Below are 21950 nucleotides of genomic sequence, written 5' to 3' on the forward strand. Positions count from 1 at the left end.
CCCACTACCTCATAGATGAGTAGAGGCAAGAAACAATCATGGAGCAGTTAAGTAGGAGGTAAATGAGCGTTCCACTTTAGGAAGAATATTCAGTGAATACACAGAACAATAAGGCCAAGCTTAAACCTGGTAAGAAAAACATTCCAGGTAAAACAGATGGTGAAGCCTCAGCTGGCTTTTCCTGAGGGCTTTCTGACAACCAGACAGGGAAGATCAGCCCCAGCTAATTTGGAGCTGCAGTAACTATGCTTGGACTTTGTGCTAAAGAATCTTGATCCCGGCTTTCTCCAGCTAGGGATCCCCTTCCTTTGCTCCACAGGCAAATCTCTAATTTGGCAAAGCAAATTTGTTTTTCACCCTCTTTTTGAGTTGGAAAGATGTGAAACAGGATTTAATACAAACTGATAGAATTAATCTTAACAAATAATAAACACCTTTCAACAAATGAAAAGAGAAAACTCAGCAAACATATCAAAGACTTAGATCACACAAAGGAAGAGGCTGACAAATCTGAGCAAATGTCCCCTTTGAAACACAAGAAACAAGAGGAAACACTAAAAAGTCTCTAGGTCCGAGTTATGAGATTAAAGAGTGTATTTCCGAAAAGTGAAAAATCTTGGATTAAGAAAAATTGTTTTCATTTAAAAAAATTCTTAAAAAAATCCAACAGAGGTAGTAAATCAGGTGCTACAGAAAACAAAACAGCTAGTTTTATAAAGAAAAAGAGAGAGAAAACGTACTTCTCCTTAAAGAAATAGTCAAGATCGGGGCGCCTGGGTGGCTCAGTCGTTAAGCGTCTGCCTTGGGCTCAGGTCATGATCCCAGGGTTCTGGGATCGAGCCCCGCATCGGGCTCTCTGCTCCGCGGGGAAGCCTGCTTCTCCCTCTCCCACTCCCCCTGCTTGTGTTCCCTCTCTCGCTGTCTCTCTGTCAAATAAATAAATAAAATCTTAAAAAAAAAAAACAAAAAAAGAAATAGTCAAGATGAACAGCTGTCATTTTGGGATCCCTTTATCCTGAAGTTCTGGGTTTGTTCTCAAATTTCTGGTAATCCTGTATCTTCTAAGATCCTTTGTCTTCCTTATCACCCTTGTTTTGCTAAGACATGTTTTTTAGGTAACTTTCTAAGGGTGAATGGGTATGTGATTTATTTTATCTCTGTATATCTGAGATTCTCTTTATTTTGCTCTTAACACTCAGCTGTAGCTTAGCGGGATACAGAAATCTAACTTGAAAATAATATCTTTAGGCCAACCCTTCCCATCCCCTTCCCGGGTTACTTCTTTCCTAGCACCTACGTCATAATCGTCTGCCTCCTACATACACTCTATTCTTTTTTTTGCTTTACTGGAATGTACGTTCTATGGGGGCAGAGATGTTTTTTGGCCTGTTTTGTTCAATAATAATGCCTAGACTAGTGCCTCTCCCCCAGTATGCACCCAGTATTTGTTTATTCTGGTACCCTCGAGCATCCATTTTTGCTAAAATATGGTGCCAGTTGGATTTTTGTTATTTTATATGTGTACTGTTGTCATTCTCTTAGGAATTCATTTTTTTTTTTTAAGAAATTTTACCATGGCACTCCATGTGCAGGTTTTTTTCTCCCCATTCAACTTCTCTGGGACCTGCTGAACCCCTTTGATCCAAAGACTGTCTCTTTCTGGAACTCCAATAGTCAGTTCATGACCTGGTCCACCATGCCACATTTTTCCCTTCGTGATATTTTCCATCTCTTCTCTTTTTGGTCTGCATTCTGGGAGAGGTTACCTGGAGTTTACTTCCAGGGCTTGTGTTGAATTTTTAAAATTTTTTTGCAGTAATATTTTTAGTTCCTAAAAGCTCTAACCTGTTCGCTGGTGTTTCCTTTTTCATAGCTTCCTGTTCTTAGGGACGCAGTGTTTCTCCAATTCTGAGAATACCTTTTTGAAAAACTTAACAGCTTTTCTATTCCCTAGATTCCCCCCCGCCCCCGTAGTTAGTTACCATGTCCATTTTAGCCTTTTCTTTCCAAGCTACTGGTTAATGTCATGTCTAGTGATCCTTGGGTTATCTGTTGATGTTAAAAAAAAAAAATTCTAGATTCTCTTCTGTTTATTTTAGTGTTGAGTCTCTTCTTTAATTTGGGAAGATGAGTAGAAACTCTATGAATGTGGATGGCATTTAGGTTTTGCTTTACAGTTATGAGACCAGTTGTCAGCTGTTAAGTTTCCAGAATGAGAAGGATTTACCCTGGAGTACTAATACTTACAACAAGTAATTCTTACTCTCTTCAATACCTAAGGGATGAGTTTTCTGCCTGGAGGTAAATGCAGGGTTGTAGTAGCTTTATATAAAGATGTGTAGTGTGCGTGTACAGGGATGGGGGTGCATGTGCACACGGTCATGTGTGCGCGCACGCGTGTGTAGCAAGCCCAGGCAAACGGCATCAGGAGTCTCTCGAGTTCCACTTAAGCTGTAGCCACCTCTAATGTGCTTTCACCTCTCCACAGTCATCTGTTTTTCATTTTCCAGAAACAGAAATTTCTGGAAAACTCTTTAATCTTCTGATGATAATACTTTTCCCCACCTATTCTTCTGTTATAATGAAGAGTCAAATGCATGTGTTTAGTCCCCATCTTGATACGTATTTTGGGAGATAAAACATTTATGAGTGTCTCCAATTTACAAATCTCAACCTCAAATTTCATTTCCTTTTACCCCAAATATCATGAAAATATTCTCAAACTCTAATACCTCAAGCACTAATCTCCATCTTTTAGCCAGCTTTTCATGTGGAAATAGCTCAGAAATCTCTTCGAATTTTAATACTGGCATCTCTTCAGGATAAACCTAAGTGTTTCACCTTCTTTCATAGCAAGAATATAAAATAATCCTCCTGTACCTTCCCAGTGTACTTTCCTTAACATGAGAATGAAGAAGAACATTTGATCCAGTTGGTGGTATTATACACTACCACTGAAGCAATAACATTTTTCACTAATTGTGGCCTAATTAGACCCACTGAGCTTCCCAAAATGAGAGGACCTATTTTATTACCTAATAAACACACCTCACGCTTTCACAGAAGGATCCTTATCTCACCCGCACTAGCTGAAGAAGGTCTCGTGAATTTCATTACTTTGGGAAGAACAGAGTATATTTCAGACAAGCTAGCAGTCCTGCAGAGCCAAAAAATCAGGCATCCTTCAACATTCAACAAGTATTTACTAAATGACTTCTATGTGTTAGGCACTATTCTAGGTATTAGGGAATAAAAGGCAAAGATCCCTATTCTCATGAAACCATATTCCACTGAGGAGAGCCCTACAAGAAACAAAATATATAGTATGCTGAATGATCACTGCTATGGAAAACATAAAGCAGGTTAGGAACATAATGTGCCCCAGGAGGGGGCTCGTGGAATGTTACATGGAACGAGGTGACAAAGTGAGCCATGTAGATGTGTGGGGAGAGAGCACTCCGGGCAGGGAGGACAGGAAGTGCAAAGGCTCTCAGAAAGGGAGTGCACCCAGGATACAGAAGAAAACAGCCAGGAAGCCACTGAGGCTGGACCTGGGTGAATAAAGGCAGAAGACCCAACGGGGGCTAAATCAGGTATGACCCTCCAAGCCATTACAATGACTTTTACCAGGACTGAGGTGAATGCTGCGGGAGGGTCTGGAACAGACCAAAGGGGAGCCGGAAGTAAGCAAGGAGACTGGGTGGAAGACTATACTTTCTCAGTAGCTGAACTCCCTGGCAATTTCCTTTCCATTCCGACACTTCCCATTGTTTCCTCTACTGGCGGTCCTTAACAATGAGAAGTTAGAAATTATGTGTATTACTGATATTATATCCAGACTTCACATTTTTCTTTTGATTAGGAAAACAGTTTCGAGCGTATAACTTGTAGGAATGATTTTCACATATCATTGTTCTATCTGCAGGTGAGAGAGGTAACACTGGAGTTCGCTCACTCATCATCTCCTTGAAGGAGAGGTAATAAGTCTGACTCACCTGTACTAGAAGCTGATGAAAGACTTAAAGCCAAGAGTGAAAGAGAAGAGTTAGCAACTTCCGTCTATATGATACCTGATTCAGGAGCCTCTCAAACCACACAAAATGGAAAACATCCCATATGTTGTCCCCTTACCTTTAATCATATCAGGTCCATATTCTGAGGTTCAGAAAGACAAGGGTGACTTGCCTAAGATCACATGGCTAATGACCGGGTAATCAGAAATCGAACTCGGGTCTCTTGATCTCAAGACCAGTGCTTTTTGCATTGTGCCCCGTCCACCCAGCTCCACGACTCCCCGCAGGACCAGGTTTTTAAAGACGATGGAGTGTGAGGCGAGACAGAGAATGCACCTCCGCTTCCTGCAGAATGGCAATGCACATGAGGAGGCATGTGTCCTTGGTTTGTCATCTCTCCCACAGCTATTTTTAGAAAGTGGACAAATATTAATATCTAGATCGAAATCATTGAAAAGTTACCTGCGGAAATCATGAGCTATTAACAGATAAAGCCTCACTGGAGAAATGAATCATGTAGCATTTTAAACCCTCTCTCCCTCTCCGTCTCTGAATCCTATTCTTGTTCTGGCTAGAGAACCAATCTCCTCTTCTTTTAAATAGTGAGAGTGTGGGAAAGAGAAGTGTGAAGAGCAACACAGGATGGCTACAGAAGATGAAAAAATCAGAAGTGAGGTTTATACACAGAGCAGTAAAGACGTAAGCTGAATTCAGCAAGCAGTCACTGACTACTTGTTCTTTTAAAGGCACACAGTTAGAAACAAAGATGACATTTCAGGAATCACCAGCCTAAACAAACACCCACAACCACTTAAAACCAAGGATTTAGTTCCAAGTCCTAATGTCTAAAGCTACTGCAATTACAGTATCCATTTGTGGGAACTCCTACTTCTTATGCAAAGGTAGAGGAATCTTGCACCTTATAAGCTGTACTGGATACAAAAATAAGTGGTACTAGAAGAAATGTTTACATACACTAACATATGCAGCACTAAGAGATTTAGAGTTGAGCCTTAAGGGAAAAAAGAAGACAGCAATGAAAATAATAGTTCTTCATCATTACGCTTTTAGCCACAGAAAGGAAGAAGGAAGAATCAGGCTTACATCTAGTCAGTCTTATCAATTTGATCAAAGGCAAAGATACTGGCAGCAAGGCTTCCAGAATTTCATAAAACAGCGAGTTACTCTTTGATGACCATTTTATTTCTTTTCAAGCGGGAGAGGGTAATTTCCTCTTCATTCTTTGGCACATCTCATGTCAGTGCCATGTGTTAAAATCCAATTAATTACCACATAGATGGAATGCCTATCTGAGTCAACTGAAGGGTGGGTTACAAAAGGATATACCACATGCTTGTGAAACTTCAGAATCACTCTTGAATCTTTCTGAAAACGTATTTCCTACCTGAGGGGCATTTGTAGCCACTAGAAATGCATTTGTCCGTCCTGGGTGATCATAATCATGCATGGCGGCTGCCACATAGAGAGCCATCAATTCCAGTGCAGGAATGTTTGAAGAAAGGCAACCATAGCTCTCGTCTGGAATAGAGCAGCTCCTTGAAGAAATGTAAGCCATTTGCCCAGGGTTCATTCTGCCATCAGAATCTGAGGAACAAGCAAAATAAGCCAGCATTACACATAACTTCCTCACAAAATGAGACTAAGGAGGGGGTTCCCCATAGGCAATATGATTATTTATCTTACTTGTTGACTAAGCTAAGAAATACAGTCTATTTATAAACAGGGACTTAAAACAGTCTATTCTTTCCAGCACACATGCTACTAGAGAGGAACAAGGTTAAACATGACGCAGAAGTCACTTACTTTATAAAGACATTATGAGATTTTTATGATGCTCTCTTACTCAGGCTAATAATTTTTTAAAGCCTCCGGTTCTCTTAACATTTATTATTGAAGGACTAGAGATAATGGCCAGGGCATAGGAAGTAACAGGAAAAAGCAATCTAGAGAATAAAATTTCGTGGAAACTGTATGAAGATTTAGGAGTTTAATGTATTAACAAACTAAGCTTCTCAACATAGATGCTTTTCAAAACTTACTAGAGAGATTACATTTCATTGTAGCCCTGACTACAGTCTCTCCTCCCTTCTCTTTTTCCATGAAGCCCCTTATAAGACAATGGCAAGAAAAACTACGGAAAATGAAAAGAAGTAGAAAACTGAGGAATGTCTCATAACATAATTCTCTTTTTATCTTCCAGTTAGAAACAATATTTTCATTATCAACACTGTGCTTTCCATGTCTTAATATCTTACCATTGATTTCTTCATTTTTTTTTGTATTTTAGTGGCTTTATCTATTTAGATGGTCATTCCATTACTTTTGAAGGAAAGTATAAGAAGGAAGTATAAGAAGGAAAAAATAAATTATATTTAGAGTAGACAGCAAATAAAACCACAAAGATATTAGAGAGATACAAAATTTCACTGATTGACTTCATCAGTGGCAAACTAGGAATAATGTCCTGGCTTGTCAGAGTCCAAAATGATCTTTATCATAATTTACTTCACTAAATATTTGCCATCACATGAATTTAAAAAAAAATTTTTTTTCATTATTTGACAGAGAGAGACACAGTGAGAGAGGGAACACAAGCAGGGGGAGTGGGAGAGGGAGAAGCAGACTCCCCGCTGAGCAGGGAGCCCGATGCGGGGCTCGATCCCAGGACCCTGGGATCATGACCTGAGCCGAAAGCAGACGCTTAACAACTGAGCCACCCAGGTGCCCCATATGAATTTTTTTTAACATAATGACTTTAATACACACTAGTGATAATTACAAAGATACCTCATTATTTTTATGCTGTTTCTATTTTTTAATTAAATTGAGTTTCAGAATCACCCACACTAGAACTTTTAAAAAATAATTAAGACAGTTAAATGTATGGATAAAGATATATTTAAATATTCAAATTTCTAATAAGACTTTAGTTATCAACATTAGCCAATAATTTGATTTTTCCCTATGTTATATGCATTCTGGATTTCCCCTAGAATTATAAATACACATATATAATACCAAAAATGGCAAAAGACATCCTTTTAAACTCAATTACTTAAAATTGACATATTAGGATCCTAATACATTCAGTTTTGTTTTAACATGAAATTAATAGTATGAAAAATAAAATAGTTGGCAAGGACAATTCAACATAACTATCACAGATCCTATTTGTTTACTTTCTTCAGAAAACAGTGATTCTTTTAATTGACTGATTAACTTAAAAGGAGGCCTCAGTAAAAGGCATCCAGACCGGAAGAGAATAGTGTAAATCCTGACAGTATCCCCCTCCTTTTTTGTAACATAAGTGCCTAATTTAAGCTTTGATCTCCCAGGCATCCATTTCAAAGATGCCAAATGCAAAGAAACACCCTGCCAGCCACCTGTCTAGACAAACAGCCAGGCTACTTCTGTTTTAGAAATCCTGGTTCAGGGCGCCTGGGTGGCTCAGTTGGTTAAGCGACTGCCTTCAGCTCAGGTCATGATCCTGGAGTCCTGGGATCGAGTCCCACATCGGGCTCCCTGCTCAGCAGGGAGTCTGCTTCTCCCTCTGACCCTCTTCCCTCTCGTGCGCTCTCTCATTCTCTCTCTCTCAAATAAATAAATAAAATCTTTACAAAAAAAAAAAAGAAATCCTGGTTCATTTCAATAACTGACCATTTGGGCTGCTGGTTTTTTTCTCTATCCATGCTTTACATTCCTGCTCTTATGCTTTAAATTCACCAATAAAGAGTGAGCCAGTGCAACCCCCCCTACTCTTGACCCCAATTAACCTCAGGTGCATCTGCTTGCATGCATGCTTGTGCATGTTCTCTCTCTCTCCCCCGTGACCTTGCTCTGTGGTCCCAGCTATGCTGTGTAATTTTCAATTCCTATAACTGTTATTTTTTAAGTTTCTTGATGGTTATTGCTAAAGGGCATCTTGCAATCATAATAACCACAAGAGCTGGTCCAGCCACAACACTGGTTACTGGCAGGCTGAGACCAACACACAGCAAAGAGGTAAAACTATCTCTACTTATAGATGACATGCTCTTGTATATAGAAAAATACCATGAAATCAACTAAAAAACTATTAGAACTAATAAAGGTGATCATCAAGATTGCAGGATAAAAGATCACTATGCAAAAAATCAATTATTTTTATATGTGATAGCAATGAATCAAAAAATGAGCCCCAAGAAAACATTCCACTTACAATAGCACCAAAAAGAATAAAATACTTAGGAATAAACTTAACAGAAGTACAAAACCAGTATTCTGCAAACTAAAAAATATTGTTGAAAGAATTTAAAAACTTAAATAAGTGGAAAAAACACCCATGCTCATGGACCAGAAGACTTACTATTGTTAAAATAGCAATACTCCCCACAAATGATCTACAGAGTCCACATAATCCCTATCAAAATCCTAGCTGGTTTGTTTTTTTTTTTTTTTTGGTAGAAAGTCACAAACTGGACCTAAATCCATATGGAAATACAAGAGAACCAGAACAGCCAAAAAAACCTTGAAAAAGAACAAAGATGGAAGACTTAAACTTACCAATTTCAAAGCTTACTAACAAAGCTCTGAAGATAATGTACTGGAATAAGGACAGACATAAAAATCAATGCACTAAAACTGAGAGTCCAGAAATAAACCCTCATATTTATGGCTAACTGATTTTGTACAAGGGTGCTAAGACCATGCTGAGAGCCATCTATGTGCCCTGCATGATGTTAGGCTCTTTCATACATGTTGTTTCATTCAATGCTCACATCTTATAAGGTAGAAACTGATTTAGTAACATTTAAGAGCCGACTATGTGGAGTATATATAAAGAACTCTTTTCAACAAATGGTTCTGGGACAACTGGATATTCAAGTGCAAAAGAAAGTTAGACCTCTTCCTTTATCCCCCAAATTAGTTCCAATGGGTCATAGACCTAAACTTCCTATAACTATGAAACTCTCCGAAGAAAACATAGGAGTAAATCTTCATGATCTTGGGTTAGGCAAAACCCTTCTTAGATATGATACCAAAAGCATGAGCAAGAAAAGAAAAAGATAAATTAGACTTCATCAAAATTAAAAGTTTTTGTACTTCAATAGACACTATCAAGAAAGTAAAAAGACAACTTACAGAATGGGAGAAAATAGCTGCAAATCATAAATCTGATAAGGGACTTATATCTAAAATATACAAAGAACTCCTACAGCTCAATAATAAAAAGACAAATGACCAAATTTAAAAATGGATGAAAGACATGAATAGACATTTCTTCAAAGAAGAAAGACAAATGGCAAGGCATTCAACAATATCAGCCATTAGGTAAATGCAAATCCAAACCACAATGAAATACCATTTCACAGCCACTAGAATGGTTATCAAAAAGGTAATAACAAGAAGTGGCAAAAAACTGGATTCTTCGTACATTGTTCTTGAGAAAATAAAATAGTGCAGCCACCCCATTTTGGCAGGTCCTCAAAATGTTAAGCACAGAATCATCTTATGACCCAGGAATTCCACAGCTAGAAATGAAAATATATCTACACAAAACCTAGTACAAGAATACTTATAGAAGCATTATTCATAATAGCCCCAAAGTAGAAAGAACCCAAATGTCCACCAATATTTGGGTGGTAGGAGAAAGAGGAAGAAAAAATTTGCTTATTATATAAAATAAATATCAATGAGGAAAATACATATAGCTATTAATAGATTTCCCTCCTGAGACTGGTCACATAGCTGTACTTCAGATTTATCATTTTCTTATTCCACTAACAATTCCATTTTCCCTTTGTCCTCAGCCAGCATCTCTACTGATCATGGTACTTTGCCTAGTGAAATGACCTATCTTTTCAAGGGTCTGCACTATTGTGATCCTGATGATAATGGATTACTGTAGTTTTCCATTATCTTTTGTCACTGGACATGGGAGTACCAAAAAGGCCAAAAAATCCCCTGGGTTACGGACATACATCCTCCCACGTATAGTAGGAAACTTATTTCCTCTTGATAATAAGGATCAATCACTATCGTCAAATGTGCTAAAATATGAAAATATTCTTCTAAGAAAATATATACACCTACAAACAAAAAAGCTGAAGTAAATGATCTGATGGAAGCGCAGAACTAATGGAAGGAATGAGAAGGACTAAGAAAGAGTAAATAGGAAATGGCACAAAACGTAATGGCAGTAACTTTGGACTCAATGACCAAACACTGTAAGGCAATGGCTAAGCCTATGACGTTTGCCCTGATTAGCATGATCACATTTCCAGGCATCAGTAACTGTGTGTGTGTGTGTGTGTGTGTGTGTGTGTGTGTGTGTGTGTATCTCGCTGAAGTAGTTCTCCCTTCTTTTACAAACTAGAGTAAGAGAACCAACCATGTTATGTAAATTCATTACATTTGTACAAATAATTGTATTCATGATGAACAGAATTAACCTCTTTGTGAGCAAAACATAAATGTTATGAAAGGTTTTTAATGTCACTGTTTAAATGCTTACGTGAGGCTTTTAAGTATGGCCGCTTTCACTGTGAAGGTTATATATTTTAAATTTACATGATACACCTAAAACAGAAAACCAAGAATTGAAAGAAAAGACTAAAGAAACAATTATCACACTATTCCGGACAGCAAGCAGCAGGACGGGACACAGAAAAGAAACATGGTAGATCCAACAGTATTTCATCTAAACCTAGCTCTTAAGGTGGGTCCTAGGTTTCCTAATTTGCATGCCATTATTATGCATCAAAATTTATATAGTCATTTACATGTACCAAAGGTTACTTAGTGAAATTATTAGAAGAACAGAGGTAATGAAATGAGATAGCTTGATTTATTATTTCTAGACAAATAATTAAAAGGAAGATTTGTAGACGGAAGTACCTGTTTCATTGCCTGCTGCATGGCCATTGCGGATCTGCTGTAAACCAGGAACTGGCCGCGTTGTCAGATACCAAACTGCATGTAGGACATCTGTGGCGTGTATGCGATTATGATCTAAAGTCACCAAAATGTTTTACTAAATGTTATGTTTCACATAGGACATTTCTTAAAGTACAATAATTTTCTACTATCCTATATCCTTATAAATAAAATGTATGGCTTGGAATAACTTCCCACAATTATATTTCATTTTAATTTTTTTTAAGTAGGCTCAATGCCCAACGCGGGGCTTGAACTCACAACCCTGAGATCAAGAGTAGAGTAGCACGTTCTAGTGACCAGGCCAGCCAGGAACCCTTGTTTCATCTTATTTTTTTAAAGTCTCTTGATGTATTAAAAAGTTCTTTTAAAAACTTTCACATATACTATGAAACCGTAGTAAGACAGTCGAAGGAAAGGCAAGTAACAAGGGTTAATTGAAAGGCATTTAGGGGCGCCTGGGTGACTCAGATGGTTGAGCGTCTACCTCGGCTCGTGTTGTGATCCCAGGGTCCTGGGATCGAGTCCCATGTCGGGCTCCCTGCTCGGTGGGGAGTCTGCTTCTCCCTCTCCTTCTGCCCCTACCCCCTGCTCATGCGCGTGCTCTCTCTCACTCTCTCTCAAATAAATAAACAAAATCTTTAAAAAGAAAAAAAAAAAGGCACTGAAAAATTTACTGAAGGTTGCTATTTTGTAGCTTTAAAAGTACTATGTAAATAGTGTCTGGATTATGAAGACCCATGTTTGCACACAGGCAACACTTAGAAATTCTGGATATTTGAACTCCCCGCCCTACACACACACACAAAAAAAACACATACACCAAAAAAAAAAAGAAAGAAAGAAAAGATGAGACACACCTATCTCTCAGGCCTGCTAGAAGGTAGAAGGATGAAATGTTAAAATGGCATATGAAAACATCCAGAACAGCGTCTGAGACATAGTACATGATCAAGAAAACACTGGTTTACTGAAATATCACTATGTGAAAAGGCAAGACCTACAGGTGAAACTCAGCTTTTGCCATTTCTAAGAGTTTTATGATCTTGGGAAAGTTTCTTCTGAGTTTTTACTTCTCACCTGTGAAAGGTAGATAATATAAATTTTCCAACAAGGATTAAATGATATAATCTTCATAGATCTAATGATTATAGTCACAGCTGATATGCAATAAAAGTTCAACACTTCAACAGATATTTAATGAGTACCAGGTAGAATCAGCAGATGACACAATACTAAGTGTTCAGGCCATCGATACGATATGATGTCAGTCTGTGAGGAGCTTAATTATTCATATAGTCAATTGACCATTTACTATAAGCCAGGAATTCTGATATGTGCTTTCCATGGCTTATCTTATCACTACCTATGGAGTAGAGACTACTGTAATTTCCATTTACAAATTTGGATACTAACGTTTAGAAAAGTTAGATCCAGAGGCTCTTTTCTTAATATCCTATTTGGAGCTGATAGTGAAGACTCTTTAGTGCCTCTTTATTTTTCCCATTCTCCTTCCTTTGAAGTCCATTTTAAAGTATCACTTTAAATGAGCCTGGGGGGGCTCAGTCGGTTAAGCATCTGCCTTCAGCTCAGGTCATGATCTCGGGGTCCTGAGCAGGGAGCCTGCTTCTCCATCTCCCTCTGCCTCTTCCCTCTGCTCGTGCTCACTCTCTCAAATAAATAAGTAAATCTTTAAAAAAAATAATAAAGTATCACTCTATTCTATTTATAAAATGCAGTCACTTTTTTAAAAAGCATACTTTATACGTGGAAGTTACAGTACATATAACTCACATTAAGTATCATTATTGAGTTAAAGCAATTTAAGAATAATTTGCTCTGTGTTTATGTAAGTGGTTTCCCATAAATGTGTCCATATGAAGGGAAACTGTAGAATATATAGATGTATAAGGAAACCTGTATCATTTCCTAATATGAAATTCAAATTATATTTTACCATAAAATCAAATAGCCATTAGCAATTAATCTGTGAGTCAGAACACAGTTAGAAACAGAAATTCTATGGATAATTTTATTTTTTTATTTTTTATTTTCTTTAAAGATTTTATTTATTTATTTGAGAGAGAGAGAGAATGAGAGACAGAGAGCATGAGAGGGAAGAGGGTCAGAGGGAGAAGCAGACTCCCTGAGGGAGCCCGATGTGGGACTCGATCCTGGGACTCCAGGATCATGACCTGAGCCAAAGGCAGTCGCCTAACCAACTGAGCCACGCAGGCGCCCTATTTATTTATTTTTTAAAGATTTTATTTATTTATTTGACAGAGAGAGAACAGCGAGAGAGGGAACACAAGCAGGGGGAGTGGGAGAGGGAGAAGCAGGCTTCCTACCAAGCAGGGAGCCCGACGCAGGGCTCGATCCCAAGACCCAGGACCACAACCAGAGCCGAAGGCAGAGGCTCAATGACTGAGCCACCCAGGCGCCCCTCTATGGATAATTAAAAAATATTTTGAAGTCAAGAATTTTCTGACACTCTTGACTTAATCACCAAACATTTTAAAAGATACTCAGATGAATAATTATTAACATAGGAAGTTGTACACCATATAATAATTAAGGGAAAGAGCACACTATATGTCTATATTATGATTCACTTTATGAAACATAAATAAGAAAACATACCAAAATGTTAATAGTAGTCCGTTAGCTCTAGGTAGCAGCATATAGATTACTTAAATCCCTATTTAAAAATTTTTCCAAACATGTAATTTAAAAAGTGTTTAGATCTGAAGGGAATAATAATAGTTTCAAAACCAGTATTATCTGAACTTCAGTAATAAGATCTGTTGATACTTACAAGGAATGTCTCGGTAGCCATTCTCCAATGCACGAAAATAGTTCATGAACTGTAGAGTGGGGATTTTAAATATTTCCAATAAGCCAGTGTCTTGAAATAAGGTATACATAACCTAAATGTCAATTAAAATAAAATTTACTTTAAAAATCAGAATTTCTATTTGTAGTTGAGTAGAATATGTTTTTGTGATTTGCATTTGGGAATGTTACCATGTATATATGTCTTTAAGTTAATAATTTATTAAAAACTTCTTTACAAGATACAAGAAATTCTTTTCAAAACATTAAAAAGGAAGACATCACCCTAAAACCTTTGAAAACCAAAGAAAGATTACCATATCATGTCCCAGTTTTAAAATTTTTCCATTCTTCCCTTTAGCTTTTTTATTTACAATTTATTAAGGGGCATATGAAATCTATTCTACTCTAGTCCCTGGTATTAACAGAAGTCAGAACAATGTATTTATTACATTTTTGTCCCTAAAGACTTCAATGAGATAAACTATATGCCCTCCACATAATTTATCCTTATGTTTGTACATTTCATAAATAAGATACTTTGAAGACAATGAGAGTAATATTTTGGGAAGGTTAATCTGATGCTGTTGTATGAATTTCTCGGGGGGAACCTTGAGTCTGGGTGGTTAGAAAAGAACTATTTTTCCATGGTTCTAGCATGAAATGAACTATCTGGCCTTGGGTAAAGTACAGGGAGGGCAGGTGAAAAAAATAAAGCATAGGTTTCAGTGGTTAGAACTAACTTACCTTTCATGTCCTTTTCAACCACAGGGCTCAATATAAAGTAACTCTTTATTCTGTATCCCACTAATATGGGCCAAAAAAACTACTTTTCATTTATTCAAACAAAATTATATGAAATACGTTACATATAATAATTTTCATATATGGGTTTATGTATATAGGTTTCTCTTTTCAAATTTTCTACTGAAGACTTCATTTGTGAAAAAAAGAATTCAGTGAACAATGTTGAACTTGTGCCTAACCCAGTATTACATGTTTGTAGATTTTGCATTTTATAAAGATTTAAGAAAAAGTTAATTTATAATAAAAAAAGTAGAGATGTTAAACAAACCTGACTAAGGATCCTTCCTGATTTCTCTCCCATTTTTTCTACAACTTCAAATATTTGAAAATTCCAGTTGCTCATCTTTTCTATTAAGGAATCATAATCTTCTATTAAAATCAGGTCCAGTGATGCTTCCTGTTCAATCTGCACATATAGGGGGAGAAACACAAACCAACTTAACCTTACCTTTTAAAAATATTGTTAAATCCACATCTAAATGAAAGCACTTAAAACTGAACATTAAAAAATGGTCAATACTATTTTCAACAAAAGTTATTCTCAAATATAATCTGTACTTCCAATTTCCCCTCTTTGTAAAATGCTATCTTCAGAAAAATGTAAAAATGTCTTCTAGGCATCAGAAGACTTACTGATCTTCACAGTACTTTTATAAATAAAAATGTTTTCTTTCCAAAATACTATATACAAGTCTAAAATCTACTATTTTCATTTTAGAAGTTACAGGTATCAAAGAATAATAGAAAGATACTCCTATCTTATACTGGCATTTATTACTAGTTTAACTCCCAAAAGGAATGGATGATTTTTCCCCTAAAAAGCTTAAATTTGGAACTTAAGAACAAAAACACTGCTATTATAAGTAAGCAGATTTTGTTTTTTAATGCTTTATGCACCTGTTCCTCATACTTTTAACATATACAATGAAGAAAATATCAGCATAGAAAGTAATATATCTACTATAAAACTAAAATGTGTTCATGTGTTCATTTTACAATGAATGCACTTTGCTGTTCTAGGATGATGGATTCAGAAGTACAATTGACCATTGAACAACACAAGTTTGAACCATGTGGGTCCACTTACACCTGGACTTTCTGTAGTACAGTGCTATCAATAGAGGACTCCCAGTACTGTAAGCACAGCACATACGGTACTGCATTTTCTCATCCTTAGGATTTTTACTCACATTCTTTGTTCTAGCTTATTTTATTGCAAGAATACAGTATACAATACATATAACATATAAAATATGTGTTAACTGACATGTGTTTATGCTATCAGTAAGACTTCTGATCAACTGAAGGTCATTAGCAACTAAATTTTGGGGGAGTCAAAAGTTATATGTGGATTTTTGACTGCACGTGGGAGGTGAGCACCCCTAATACCAGCCTTGTTTAACGGTCAACTGTAATTATTATTTTTAACCCAAGGTTTTCTTTAATATGATATAAGGACTTTTCAGTAAAAAATTTAAAAGTACTATTATATTAAAAATCTTGTTCTGGGCAAAGATAATGAAACTAGTACTAAACTAATGTTATATTTCACCTTAACATAATCATATGGAAAGTTTATCTTTTACATTTGGTTGCTGTTCATTCTGTGCCTCTTCTGTTAGGTGATTATCACCTTCCAAAAATAATTTTCTGTAGTCTCTGTTCTCTGTTTCCACTTCTTGTGCTTCTGTGCAGTTGAATGATTGTTTTGAGGGAATGGTGCTGTCTTCGTCACCTTTCAAAAATACATAGAATAATAATAAATAAAACTTGTCCTATATGCATAGTTTTATAAGGAAAATTACTTATAAAAAAATATAAAATGGGGTGCCTGTGGCTCAACTGGTTAAGCATCTGTCTTTGGCTCAGGTCATGATCTCAGAGTCCTGGGATGGAGCCCCATGTTAGGCTCTCTGCTCAGCGGGGAGTCTGCTTCTCCCTCTCCGTCTACCCCTCTCCCCCTGCTTGTGCTCTCTGTCAAATAAATAAATAAAAATCTTAAAAAAAAAAAAAAGGAAAAGTCCCTATCAATAGGAAGTTTTTAGCAATTTGATGTATGCAATGTCCAGCATCTGAAATTGTTTGAGTTTTGGCTATGAAAACTCTAGATTTGTAATTATAAATGAATGAGATCAAGGCACATCTAAAAATTAAAACACAGTATCATTTACTGTGAATTATTTCTCTACCAATGTGATTAATAATGCTTTTTTTTCCCCCCAAATCTCATGGAAAAGGGAAGCAGCACCATTAGCTAAACAGCATTCATTCACATGTAAAAAAAAAAAAAATCATATTCATTCTGTTGGTAATATTGTAAACAGGAAACTTCCCCAAAACCCATCAACAGTAGAATAAATAAATGTAGTATATTTACACAACTGAACACTATGGAGCAAAGAGAATGAACTACAACCACATGCAACAAGATGGATGATTCTTAAAAATACAATGTTGAATGAAGGAAGTTAGACACAAAAGTACATACTCTGTGATTCTCTTTATGAAAAGTTCAACAACATACTAAAACTGATACATATGAGTATTGAAAGCCAAGACAAATATTATCTTTAGAGGGCACACCCTGAACGGGGCATGAGGAGAAATTCTGAGGTGCTGGTAATATTTTGTTTATTAGTTTACTGATCTTGGTGGTTACACAGGTATATGTTAAGTGTATGAATACTCATCAAGTTATAAAGTTATGATTCATTTACTCTTCAATATGTAGGGGGTTTTCCTAAGTTTTTTTTTTTTTAAGATTTTATTTATTTTATTTGAGACAGAGAGAGCATGCACATGCATGCAACAAGCAGGGGGAGGGAGAAGGGGAGACGGACAGAATCTCAAGTAGACTCCATGCTGAGCACGTGGGGCTTGATCTCACGATGCTGAGATCATGACCTGACCCAAAACCAAGAGTCAGATGCTTACCCAACTAAGCCACCCAGGCGCCCCTAGGTAAAACCCAGTTTTTAAGAGTACATATTGGAATTGAGTTTCAGAAGAACTAGGCTCAAATCCTGATTTTGTACTTGATAATGGCAAAGTGCATCCATCTTTCTGTAAAAGATGGATAATAACATCTATTTTACTAGATGTTACATATAATAAATGATCAATAAATGTTAGTCAAATCTTAATCTAACACTGAATATACTAAAAAATCATTAACTAATGATGATCAGGAAATATCCTTTGGAAAATACTATTTTTTCCCAATGAAAAGCATTTAACAAATGAAATTTAGAATGTGCAACTACTCTTGGTAAGTTAAGGCAGTACCTCTAATATAATATACATAATAATATTCTAGGGGCGCCTGGGTGGCTCAGTCGTTAAGCGTCTGCCTTCAGCTCAGGTCATGATTCCAGGGTCCTGGGATCGAGTCCCACATCGGGCTCCTTGCTCAGCGGGAAGCCTGCTTCTCCCTCTCCCACTCCCCCTGCTTGTGTTCCTGCTCTCGCTGTGTCTCTGTCAAATAAATAAATAAAATCGTTAAAAAAAAAATAATATTCTAAAATAGCCATCATGACATATGAGATTCATTAAATACGGTGTTTTTTTTCAAGATTTTATTTATTTATTTGAGAGGGTGGGAGGAGCACAGAGGGAGAAGCAGACTCCCGAATGAGCAGGGAGCCTGATGCGGGGCTCGATCCCAGGACCCAGAGATCATGACCTGAGCCGAAGACACGTTTAACCGACTGAGCCCTCCAGGCACCCCATACGTACTTTTTAATGATCCAAACTTCTATCTTACATAGAACAGTAATAAAAACAGTTGAAATAAATGTAGTAATTTCTTTTCCAAAGTTGGCCACAACACTATGTCTTACCCCCCTTGCACTCTTTTGAAATGTATTCCTGTCGCTCCTCCATCAAGACACCGCATCTATTTCCTAAGCCCTGGGAATCTGGACAGCCTGTGTGACTGCTCTGATTAATAGGATATGGCATTACTTAATGCTTTGTCTGTTCTGGGTTGAGCCATTAATTTGACTGGCAGCTTCTACTTCCTCCTCTCCTGGAATCCAGCAAACATGTTGGAAGAAACCCATAGAGAGATCATATTTAGATGGACTAGTCAATAGTCAGCAGATATATGAGTAATCCCATCTTGGAAATTCAGCCCAATCATTCCTTCAGATGACTGTCACTCGTACCAATATCTGACTGCAATCACATGAGAGTCCTCAAGTGAGAATCTCCCAGCTGATACCATTCAATCTAAAGAAGAGTGTGTGTGTGTGTGTGTGTGTGTGTGTGTATGTGTGTGTATAGTGTAATAACATACTATAAAATCTACCCATTTTAAGTGTATACTTCAACAATTTTAGTAAATTTACAAGTGTACAACCATTACGACAATTCTAGAATATTCTCATCACCCCAAAAAGTACTCTCCTGCTTATTTATAGTTAATCCCTATTTTCATCCTAGGTGATCACTGTTCTGATATTGTCCCTATAAATTCACCTTTTCTAGCATCTCATATAAATAGAATCATACAATATGAAATCTTTTGAGCCTGGCTTCTCTCACTTAGAATAACATTTTGAAGTCTATCCATGTAGTGTCATGTATCAGAAGTTTGTTCCTTTAATTGCTAAATTTAAAATTACATTGTATGGATATACCACATGATAGTTCTCCATTTACAAGTTAATGGACATTTGGATCATTTCCAGTTTTGCAGTGTCATCAATAATGTCATAACATTCACAATCTTGTCTTTGAGCACTCATATGTTTTCTCATGGATAAATTCTAAGCCATGGTATTACTGGGTGATATTGTAAATTTTTGTGTAACTTTTAAAGAAACTGCCAGAATGTTTTCCAAAGGGGTATACCATTTTATATTCCCATCAGCAATGCAAAAAGTTCTAATTTCACTGCATCCTTGCTAACACTTGGTATTGTCTGTCTTTTTTATTATAGTTAGTCTAGTTTGAGCGTAGTGCTATCTCATTGTAGGATTAATTTGCATTTCTGCAATGACTAATGACGTCGTTCATCTTTTCATGTGTTCATTAACCATTTGTTTATATCCTTCACCAAATGACTCAGACCAAAATATCTGACATCTTTTGCCCATTTTTTGAGCTGTTTGACTTCTTAATAATGAATTATAAATGTTCTTTATATATTATGGATATAAGACCTAATCAGATATATAATTTCCAAATATTTTCTCTCAATCGGAGGTTTGTCTTTTCTTTTTCTTACTGTTGTCTTATGAAGTGTAAAAATTTTTATTTTGCTGAAGCCCAATTTGTCATTCTTTTCTTTCATGGACTGTGCTTTTGGTGTGGTATCTAAAAATGCTTTATTCAACTCAAGGTCACAAAGACTATATACTATATTTTCTTCTACAAGTTTCAAGTTTTTAACTCTTACACTTAGGTCTATGATCTATTTTGAGTTACTTTTTATGTATACTGTAAGGTAAGAGTCCAAATTCTTCCTTTGACAAGTGAATATCCAATTGTGCTGGCCCCATGTGGTGAAATAACTATCCTTTCTCTTTTGAATTATCTTGGCTTCTCTATCAAAATTCAGTTATCATAAATGCAAGAATCTATTTTTGGATTTGTTATTCTGTTCCACTGATCTACAGACTTGTCTTTGGGCCACTACCTCACTATCCTAATTACAGTGGCTTTACAGTAAGTTTTGTAGTGTCAGTCCTCCAAATCTGTTCTTTCTCCAAACTGTTTTGGTTATTGTTGGTCATGATCTTTCCATGTTAAATTTAAGACCAACTTGTCAATTCCTACCAAAAAAAAGCCTGCTAGAATTTGATAAGGATTACAATGAATTTATCTATCAATTTGGGAGCCCTACTGACAATACTGAGTTTTTCAATCTTTTAATATGAAATGCCTCTCAATTTATTTAGATTTTCTCTAATCTTTATCAACAATGTTTTGTAGTTTTCAGTTTATAAATCTCCCTTCTTTGGTTAAATTCATTCTACTACTTCATTCTTATCAATACTATTATGAATTGAAATGTTTTCTTAATTTCAATTTATGGTGGTTCATTGCCAGTATACAGAAATATAATTTTGTACATCACTGATCTTGCATCTTGTCTCTGCTAAACTGGTTTATTGGTTCTAGTGTGTGTATGTGTATTCTTTGGGATTTTCTACACAGAGGTTCATATGATCTATGATAATGGGACAGTTTTATTTGTTTTCATTCAGGATGCCTTTATTTCTTTTTCTTTCTAATTTTCCTGGCAAGAACCACCAGTACCATGTAGACTAGATGTGCTGAATGCAGGGGCGCCTGAGTAGCTCAGTTGGTTAGGCATCTGCCTTCGGCTCAGGGCATGATCCCAGGGTCCTGAAATCAAGCCCAGTGTCTGGCTCCCTGCTCCATAGGGAGCCTGCTTCTTCCTCTCTCTCTGGCCCTCTCCCTGCTCGTGTGTACTCATTCACTCTCTCTCTCACAAAAATAAGTAAAATCTTAAAAAAAAAAAAAAAAGGTGCTGAAAACAAAAACCTTTATCCTATTCTTGACCTTAGGGAGAAAGCATCAGTCTTTTTCCATTAAAGATGATGTTCAGGTGTGTGTTTTTCAGATGTCCTTTATCAGACTGAAGAACTTCCCTGCTATAACTAGTTTGAGTGTTTTTATCATGAAAGAGACTTAGATTTTATCAAATATTTTTTCTGCACATACTTAGATTACCATGTGTTTTTCTCCCCCTTTGTTCTATTAATGTGGTATACTACATTGACTGATTTTCAACTGTTAAACTACTCTTGCGTTCATGGGATAAATACCTCTTGGTCATGGTGTGACCATTTCATATTTTGCTGGATTCAGTTTAATATTATTTTGTTAAGGATTTTTGTGTCTATACACATAAGGGATATTGGTCTGTAATTTCCTTGGTTACTGTCTGGTTATGACATCAGGATAATACTAGTCCTATAGAATGCGTTGGGAAGTTTTCCCTCCTATTCTACTTTTTGGAAGAGTTTGTGAAGGATTGGTCTTTTCTGTGTGTGTGTGTGTGTGTGTGTGTACAATGTAAGAACCAAAAACTACTGAATTGTACACTTCAAAAGGGTGACTTTTATAGTATGTAAAGGGATCGATAAGAGCCCATAATCCCTGTGGAGGCCCATCTACTTCTGGTTTACCTTTATTCTTAGGGTGGAGGGCTACACAGTTTACCAAGTTATCCCTACTATGGTAAGCTTTCAACTCCAATCTCTGTCTCCCTAGTCCCACAGAAGTACCAAAAGACTGCTCATTCTATCAGTCACCGGCCCCTCCAGAAAGAGCAAATATATTTTTGATAGTCCCAAACTCCAGGCTCATTTTTGTGAATTTCTGTCCCCC

The 21950-nt window shown here is 36.6% G+C and overlaps 1 protein-coding gene across 3 annotated transcripts in view; it reads right to left on the reverse strand.

Annotated features, from left to right (window-relative positions):
• The window catches only part of PDE3B (phosphodiesterase 3B), a 164475-nt gene that overhangs the window by 13290 nt on the left and 129235 nt on the right, over nucleotides 1-21950 (reverse strand). For 2 of the 3 annotated variants that reach the window (XM_025894186.2, XM_073882872.1), the window contains exons 8-12: nucleotides 16175-16323; nucleotides 14857-14994; nucleotides 13765-13876; nucleotides 10911-11024; nucleotides 5419-5618 (exon numbers count right to left, since the gene is read on the reverse strand). In XM_025894186.2, coding sequence (XP_025749971.2) covers nucleotides 5419-5618; nucleotides 10911-11024; nucleotides 13765-13876; nucleotides 14857-14994; nucleotides 16175-16323 — 713 coding nt within the window. The remainder of the gene's footprint in view (nucleotides 1-5418; nucleotides 5619-10910; nucleotides 11025-13764; nucleotides 13877-14856; nucleotides 14995-16174; nucleotides 16324-21950) is intronic. The other variant, XM_025894187.2, reaches the window with a different exon arrangement.

The sequence above is a fragment of the Callorhinus ursinus genome, unplaced genomic scaffold (assembly GCF_003265705.2).
Source record: "Callorhinus ursinus isolate GAN/ISIS: 27379988/994484 unplaced genomic scaffold, GSC_fseal_2.0 scaffold49, whole genome shotgun sequence".
Classification (NCBI taxonomy): domain Eukaryota; kingdom Metazoa; phylum Chordata; class Mammalia; order Carnivora; family Otariidae; genus Callorhinus; species Callorhinus ursinus.